This window comes from Mus caroli, chromosome 7 (assembly GCF_900094665.2).
Source record: "Mus caroli chromosome 7, CAROLI_EIJ_v1.1, whole genome shotgun sequence".
Lineage (NCBI taxonomy): Eukaryota > Metazoa > Chordata > Mammalia > Rodentia > Muridae > Mus > Mus caroli.
The window spans coordinates 129169082-129178135 of NC_034576.1; the positions used below are offsets into that span (position 1 = coordinate 129169082).

At 49.5% G+C, this 9054-nt stretch overlaps 1 protein-coding gene across 3 annotated transcripts in view; it reads right to left on the reverse strand.

Annotated features, from left to right (window-relative positions):
• Window positions 1-2814: 2814 nt before the first annotated feature.
• Window positions 2815-9054, reverse strand: part of Spn (sialophorin) — a 10670-nt gene continuing 4430 nt past the window's right edge. For 2 of the 3 annotated variants that reach the window (XM_029479188.1, XM_029479187.1), the window contains exon 2: window positions 2815-5345. In XM_029479188.1, coding sequence (XP_029335048.1) covers window positions 4151-5311 — 1161 coding nt within the window. In that variant the 5' untranslated portion in view covers window positions 5312-5345 and the 3' untranslated portion in view covers window positions 2815-4150. Of the gene's footprint in view, window positions 5346-5741; window positions 5798-9054 lie in introns of those variants that run through there. The other variant, XM_021169200.2, reaches the window with a different exon arrangement.

Consider the following 9054-nt stretch of genomic DNA (forward strand, 5'->3'; position numbering starts at 1 on the left):
TGTAGACCAGGCTGGCCTCGAACTCAGAAATCCGCCTGCCTCTGCCTCCCAAGTGCTGGGATTAAAGGCGTGCGCCACCACGCCCTGCTTATAGTAAGTTCAAAGCCATTCCTTGGTCATATTAAACTGTCCCCCAAAACAAACCAACAAATTAAAAAACAAAAAACCATACAGCCTAGTCATTTGCGCCATCACAGAAGGTGCTGTAGGAGTATAGACAGTCTGTCTGAGGAGGGGGCAGGGCAAAGGGACAACTTCACTAAGGACTGACATTTGAGTCAGAGCTTCATGGTTGAGGAGGAGTCTGGTGAGAAGTCACACGGGTATACTGTGGGGACAACTGGCAGTGGGCTGGTTTTGGGCAGAGCCTGTACAAACGCAAGCAGGTGGCTCTCTTGACTAACGATTGGTTCTGTTTTCACTGGGATCTTGGCCAAGGTGCAGCCAGCCTGTCTTGATGTCACAAACCATAGGAAGAGAGCTGGAAACACGGCCACACAGGCCTCCTTGTAACTCGCTGTTGAGAACACTAGATGGCTCACCTCAGGCTCCTACCCACTGTGCAGGCCTCCTCCTAAAGAGCCAGTTTCTCGTAACTTGGTTTCTACTTTGGTGTCTTAGAACAATGTGATCACATTCCTTTCTTGCTTGTCAACAGTGGGAGATCTGTCCCCCGCCACACAGTCTGAGCATAGTGGGTCAGAGCTGACAGAGACCCTCCATCCCTGTCCCAGGGAGCTCTGTCTTCATCATAGGCTTTGCCTACCCCCACTGAATAAACACTCAGGGTCACCAATGGGAGCAAAAGGAGAAATAGCTATAAATACTCATTGTTAGGAGAATAGAGCTCTCATAGCTACGCACCGGCAGCGTCTCGTGTGGAATTTTGTAAAACCTCTCCTATCCAGATCTTCTCTCTATCTGGAATTTTCACTTTGGAGAATAAAGCTTATTTGAAGCTGTGATTCCTCCCTCTCCCTCCCACCCTTCCCTTCATTCTCAGAGCTGACAGTAGAATCCAGGATGCAGACACTAGGCAAGTGCTCCCAAGTCCCATAACCATGATCTTTTTGTCTGGTTGGTTGAGTTTGGTTTTTTTTTTTTTTTTTTGCATCTCAAAAAGAGGAGTTATTCTGTGTAACAGCCATGGATGTCCTGGAACTGACTCTGTACACCAGGCTCAAACTCAGAGATCTACCTGTCTCTGACTCCTAAGTGCTAGGGTTAAAGGTATGCACTATCATGCCTGGTTAGATTTATTTTCATTATTTAAAATGCAGTGTATCTGTGCTGTGTGCATCTGTGTTAGGGAGTGTATACGAGTGCTGTGCCCATAAGAGGTTCCAGGTATTGAGTCCCCAAGGGCTAGAGTCACAGATGGTTGTAGTCACCTGACATGGGTGTAGGAACCGAACTTGGGTCCTCTGCAGAGCAGAACATGTTCTTAACAGCTGAACCATCTCTCTAGCTCATAGTATGAATTTTGATGCATGTAAGAATGTGATCCACAAGACAGGACAGCTCAAAGCGATGATGATATCATGAATGTGGTCAGTTCTGACGATAAAGTTTATAGGTTAAAAGAAATTTAAAAGTGGGAGGAGATGGCTTGGGTGCTAAGGTGCTAAGGTTCTAGATGCACAGGCATGAGGGGACCTGAGCTCCATCCCCAGAACCACATGAAATAAGCTAAGCTTGGAAAGCCAGAGAGATGGCTCGGTGGTTAAGACTTGGGACCAGAGTTCAGGTCTTAGCGCCCTCATGGAGTACCTCACAACTGCCTATCACTCAAGCCCCAAGAGATCTTATGCCCTTTTCTATTCTATATACACAGATATATAGACATACAGACACACAGACACACACAGACATACACACTCACACACATGCACAAACAGATAATTAAAGCAACCACACACACACTCATCACATGCACATACAGAGAGAATTAGTTAAAGCAAACACACACACACACACACACACACACACACACACACATGCACAGAGAGAATCAGTTAAAGCAACCAGAAACTTAAGGAAAGAAGAAATGACGAAATCCCAAATCACAGAACCTACGGGTTTTCCAGCCTGACCCTGACAGGCTAGGAGAGTCCCCTGCCTTTCCCTTCCCTGAGAAGATCCTACCAGGGAAAGATACCTAAAGGATGCTGCCTGTCCTCGAGGCTCGAGGCTCGTCCTCCTCTGGCCTCATTCCCCAAGCATTACACAGGATCCCAAGGTGAAAAAAAGGCCCTGGGCTCTGACCTGGAGCACTGGGCCCTTTGAGTCCTGATGTGGAGACCCTTACTGCCTGCTCAGGGACAGCTCATGCTGGCTGGCTGCAGGGACCCTGGATGCCAAACTCAACCAGGAAAAATGCTTTGTGAGTTTGTTTTTTGTTTGAAACAGGGTCTCACTATGTAGCCCTTCCCACCCTGGAACTTGCTATGTAGACCAGGATGGTTTTAGTATATTAATTCGTATTTTATATACAATGGTGTTTTGTCTGCATGCACTTGTGAGGGTGTCCAATCCCCTGGACCTGGCGTTGCAGACAGTTGGGAGGTTCTGAGCTTCTGGAAATTGAACCCATTTCCTGGAGGAGCAGCCATTGCGTTTACCAGTGAGTCGTCTTTCCAGCGCCCCACACCCCAGGATTTTTAGGTGTTTTGTTTTGGTTTTTTTATTAACTTTATTTTATATATGTGAGTACACTGTTGCTGTCTTCAGACACACCAGAAAAGGGCATCAAATCCCATTACAGATGGTTGTGAGCCACCATGTGGTTGCTGAGAATTGAACTCAGGACCTCTGAAGAGCAGCCAGTGCTCTCAAGCATTGAGCCATCTCCTCCCCTTCCCCTTTCCCATCCAGGCCACACACAATCGCACGCACACATCTCTTTCTGTAGGTCAGTCTGTTCTCAAGGGCAGGGCCCTCTGACTCAACAGCTTCCTCTTGCAAATCTCCTCCAGCAGCCACCTTTGGACCACGTGCCCGGCTGGTATCAGAGGCTGGTGGGGTCAGAGGCAGCACAATTGTGGCCTGTCCCCTCTCTGTACCTCAGACCCTTAGGGACTCTCTGGCAACCATGTCCCACCTCTTGGGCCTGTCTTTCATTTAACTCTCTCTTATTACCCTGAGACAAGGGAAGACTTCAGCCTTGGGATGGAAGAGAATAACAGACAACTGACCCTGTAGAGGAAAGCATCAACACCAGTGGTTTGCACCACCCAGTCACCGCACTGGCCTGACTCCTCTCCTGCTCTTGCATGTGTGCCTACTGGTGTGTGCACGGTGTGGGCGTGGTGAGAGCTGGTGTGAGGGAACCTCTGAGGGAAGGATATGGCAGCTTAGCTGAAGAACGCACACTTGATGGCACATTTAATCCCCATCACATTTGCATTCTTCTGGGGGCTGCAGACACACTTAGATTTTCAGCAGACAGGGTACAGCTCCTGGGTCCCTCCTTTTGGAACTCACCAGCCTCTGCCCTGCTTTCTCCCATGGTCTATATTCACCAGTACTGTTTGCAACCATCACCCAAATTGTCCTATCTTGCACACAAACCATACTTCTGAGTGGACACAGTAGGTGCGGGACTACATGAAGCCAGAAACTCTCCACATCCCTAACTCAAGGAGAAGTGATGGATCTCTGGCAGGCTCCCCCCAGCAGCTTCCAGCCAGCCCCAAATCAGAGTGCTCTGGGAAAAGTCACAGGTCACAGTTCACCCAAGAGCAAGCTGGATGTTGCCATCCAGGCTCTAAGCTGGCCCCAAAGCAAATGGTAGTTGAGAGGCATTCCTGAAGGGGCCCCTATTGAGGAGGGCGTGAGTGCATGGGCTTCACAGCTTCATCCTAGGGAGTTTTCTGGCCTGTTGGATCCCAGAATTCCAAGGGGGATCCTCGGGGAAAACGTGGGTTCACTAAGATTATCCTCATGGCGATTCAGCAATTGGTTCCAAAGGAAGCACAGAGGAAGGGGAGGTGGGAGACAGCGGGGCTGGGGGGTTGCGGGTGTGTGTGTAAATGAATGCATGGATGGATGGGTGGATGGATTTGGTCCACAAATATTCACAAATGCAGAGTGTGCGGCAGCTAACAGCAGGATCCGGGGTTAAGTAGCAGATTGGGTGAATACCTGTTGCTCATAGAGATTGAGGTGCGGCCTCATCTTTAGCTTGTGGCCCGTCAGAAGTTGGGGTTTCCACAGCTTCATCCTCACTGCCCACAAGCGGCTCTTCCTCCCCCTTCAGGTTGGGACCCGACCCAGGCTTCAGCTCTTCTAGTACTAAAGAGCCCTGGCGAGACTTCCGTCTGCTGAAGAACGTAGTGAGCGTGGGTCTCTGCCCGGAGCCTTCTGTCTCCAGTACCTCAGAGCCCTTGTTGCCCCCTGGCCCTGATGCGGTTGTGGCCTCTTCATCAGGAACTCGGGCTGGCCCAGCCCAGGCATCCACCACCCCGTTTCGTTTTCCTCCTCCGCTCAGGGTCAGGGCCCCAGTCCTCCGCTTTTGCCTCTGGCGCCACAACAGCAGTAGCGCCACGAGAGCCAAAACCACTATCAAGGCAATAAGCATGGGCACCAGTAACATGTTACTTGATCCTTGGCTTGGCAACCTGGTGGTTATGGGACCTTGGGTAGACGTCGTGGATGTTTTTATGCTGGAGACTGAGGTGCCACGGGCCACACTGGAACTCTCCACAGAACTGGTTGCTGTGGTAGCAGGGAGTCCATGCGGCTCACTGGAGGGCCCCAGAGACCCAGTAGCCATGGTGACAGGGGGACCACTGGTCTTGGAGCTTACTGTTGTAGCCACAGAGGGTCCACTGGTCTCCGCAGAGCTTGTTGTCACAGTGGTGGGGGATGCACTGGTTCCTTTAGAAATAGATGTAGATGTTGCAGTTCCGTCTGTCACAGGATTGGCTGCAGTGACAGGAGGGTCACTGGCTACATTTGATGGTTCTGGAAGCAGTGCTGATGTCTTGCTGGAAACTTCCTGAGAGGCAGTAGGCTCAGGTACAGGGGTGCTCATGCTGGCACCAGCAGAAGTCCCCAAAGAAGACAATTCAGTAGTTTCCAAGGAGGTCAAAGAAACTGGGGTTGTGGTCTGCCCCCAGGGGCTGATGGTCTCCTTCGGGTCCACTGTCTCTGACCCCACAGAAATTGATGGGCTGGCACTCTCGGCTTCAGAGGTATTTGGGGCTGCGATATGTTGGGTAGATGGCAACATCGTCGTCCTCTGCAGACTGTCTGGGCTCACCACCTGGACCCAGAATGCCCCAAAGAGGAGAAGAAGATGCAAGGCCATCTCCAGAGCGACAGGCGGGAGCGGGAGTTAGGACCTGAATGTAGGGAAGTTACAGAACACAGGTTGGGGAGGGAAACTTGGCCAGCCCCACTCCTTCTGCCCACTTCCCTGCCAACTGCCAAGCCCATCTTGTGGTTTAACGGGTTTTTTTGTTGTTGTTGTTTTTTGGGTTTTTTTTTTTTCCATTCTTGCTTTCACTATTATCAGAGACAACAGGGGAACAGATGAGATGGCGCCAGTGACTCTCACCCTGGCCTTGGCAGCTCAGACTCCAGAGCAGCCATGTCCCCCTGGCCTTCATTCATTGTTCCAGCCGGTGGCTCTTGACCCCCTTACCCCCTTAGCCTATTCATCTTTTCAAACTATAGGTACATTCCTTCATCCTGTGAGCATCCCCACCCCCGCACTCAGCAAGATCATACCGTCTTACCAGATTAATGGTTAAGGCACAGGGCCAGGGCAAGCACCTCCAGTTCTTCCTGAGGCTTGGTCAGGACTGGGGCAGACTGAGCCCCAGGGGGAAAGGAAGTGGGTCTTGGCTCCACCCACTCAACCCCTGCATCCTGCCCCACCCATTCCTACTCCCATAGTTGCCTGGGGGGGACCCAAGGGTTCAGTGGAGGCATGAAAGGATGCTCGGGGTCCAGATGGGAATTCTTAGGTTTTCACTGGAGTCAAAGGGTCAGAGATGAGTGATGGGGAGTAGGGGTGGAGTGGAAGATATGGAGGTGGAGAACCGTTTCCTTTCCCTCCCTTGCTCCTCAAGCTGTTTGGCCAGAACCTGAGACCCTGAGACAGTGGGTGCACTTCCTGCCGAAGAGCTCCCAGGGAGCTGCAGGGCCAGAAAAAGCCTCTCAACTCTGCTCGTGGTCCTGAAAGGTTTTTAGGGCTGCTGAACCCTGCCAGAGCCACAGGGAATTGAGGTCACTCCTGTGGCCCCCAGTTTAAGCTAGTACTAACATTGCATATGCTGTGGTCTTAGAGAATTAGGAGAGCTGGAGAGATGGCTGAGAGGATTGGATCCCTTGAAGGAGACCTGTTCAGTTCCAGCTTGGTGGCTCACGACCACCCCATAATCCAGAGGATCCGACGTCCTCTTCTGGCCTTCAAGGGCACCAACCCACATAGGTACAGACAGGCACTCATATACAAATATGAAAATAAATTAAGATTTACTTAACGGCCGGGCGTGGTGGAGCACACCTTTAATCCCAGGACTCAGGAAGCAGAGGTATGTGGATCTCTGTGAGTTCGAGGTCAGCCTGGTCTACAGAGTGAGTTCCAGAACAGCCAAGACTACAGAGAAACACTGTTCCAATAATAATAATAATAATTGTTATTCGACTTGTCGTCGAAATGGATTCTTATGGTATATGTCTGTTTCAGAGCTTTTCCTTTTAAAATAATAATAATAATTATTATTATTATTATTATTTAAAAAAGAAAACTTCTAAAAAGACCTATATTTTCTTTTTTATTTATTTATTTATTTTTTTTTTTGGTGGTTTTTCAAGACAGGGTTTCTCTGTGTAGCCCTGGCTGTCCTGGCACTCACTTTGTAGACCAGGCTGGCCTCGAACTCAGAAATCCGCCTGCCTCTGCCTCCCGAGTGCTGGGATTAAAGGCGTGCGCCACCACGCCCGGCTTAAGACCTATATTTTAAAAATTAACCATGGGCTGGAGAGATGGCTCAGTGGTTAAGAGCACTGACTGTTCTTCTAGAGGTTCTGAGTTCAATTCCGAGCAACCACACATGAGGCTCACAACCACCTGTAATGGGATCCGATGCCCTCTTTTGGGTATGTGTGAAGACTGCTACAGTGTACTCATATAAATAAAATAAATCTTTAAGAAAGAAAGTAACCAAAAGTCTTCAGCTGAGCGGGATGTTTTATGCAGATTGATCCCAGGGCCTTGGTGCTGCATGAGTAAGTGCTCTGCAAGGAGCCGCACGGAGCCACATGGAGCTACACGGAGTCGGAGTCGCACCGAGCCTCACGAGCCTCACGGAGCCTCATGGAGCCGCCCCCCACCCCCCAGCCCCAAATAAGGAGATCTTTGTGATCCTTCTTTGAATGACTTGTCGTCGAAACGGATTCTTATGGTATATGTCTGTTTCAGAGCTTTTCCTTTTAAAAATTCATAACCGATTTTTATTCGTAAAAACAGCTCTGTGAATGCTACAGAAAGAAAGGCAGGATGACTTTCCTCGAGGGGCCCACACCCACACTCGCAGGCGTGTCTCTATTTCTGAACACCTCTCTTTCTCTTAACCCTACATCTTGCAGATCTGTATTTTTAAATCTCCAAAACAGGAAAGAATTTTAAAGTATCTATATCTGAAAATCTCTCAATAAGCCCAAATTCTATAACAACAACAGAAGGACTAAAGCAGATTGCTGATGGAGTCTGGACTTGGACTATAGCCATCGAGTACTGAGTTAATCTAGCTGGAGATCCAGGTCAGAAGCAGGGCATAGCTCACAGGCCAGCAGGCAGCACACACATTCATTTGCCTGGCCCTTCTTTACTTCAGAGTCCTGGGAGACACTAAATGGCCTGGATTTCCATCCTGCACACAGTAGGTCCACCCAGGAATACCAGGCAGTAGGGTGCTTCATTTATAGCACAAATAAGCAAGCTCTCTGTGTCTCTTTAGCAAAGTACACCTTGTATACTGTAACCCATGCTAGAAATGGCTTGGGGGAAAGAGATGGGGGCCTGGCATCCTAGACATACCCAGCAAGCATGGGTGGGGCTGCTTCGACCCCCTGGGTTGCCTCTTCCAACAGTCAACAGAGAGGCTCACACAATAAGAAAGGTTACCTATAGCAACCAGGCATAGCAGCACATGCTGTGATCTCAGTCCTATAGAGGCTGAAACTTTAAAAATAAAATTAAAAAAGTTTAAGCCTAGCAGCAAACACTTTTAATCCCAGCACTTGGGAGTCAGAGGTGGGTAGATCTCTGTGAGTGCTTTGTGTGTGAGCCAGCCTGGTCTACAGAGTGAGACCCAGGACAGCCTGGGCTATACAGAGAAACCCTGTCTCAATAAAACAACAACAAAACCAGTGACATACTCAGCAGCAGCTGAGACTCCTGTCCCTGTGGCTGGGTGTGCAGGCTCCACATCCCACTGTGCACTGACGGAACGTTAGTTCAGAGCATCTCTGCACAACTGCCTGATAGATCATGGCACCATCGCAGCAGAAGTCATCTCTCTTGAGGAACATTGTTTACGTAGTATCTCAAGTTTCCTGATTAAAACAAAGCTCAGGAAATGCTCTTGGTTTTCCTTCCTCCCTATTTTTATGTTCTGTATTTGGGGGCGTTTGTTTGTTTGTTTGTTTAGATAAGGTTTGTGTATTCCACGATCAATCTGTATCTGAGGATGACCTGAGTCTCCTGCCTTTGCCTCTGGCATTTTGTGGGTGGCAGTCACCTACCCCAGTTTAAGTGGTGCTGGGGATGGAATCCAGACCTTCTCAGCCAGCTCAGCTATATCCCCAGCCCAGCCCTGATTATTTCTCTGTGATTATGTTGTTTTGTTTTGTTTTTTTAATATGTCTGGGTGTCCTGCTGACATGAATGTCTGTGTGCTGTGTGCACCGTGGTGCTGGCTGAAGGAGGCCAGAAGAGGGCATCAGATGTCCCTGGAACTTTAGATGTTTGTGGTGGGATTAAACCTGGGTCCTCCAGAAGGACAGCCAGTGCTCTTCCTTGTTTCAACAAGGAAGACGGGG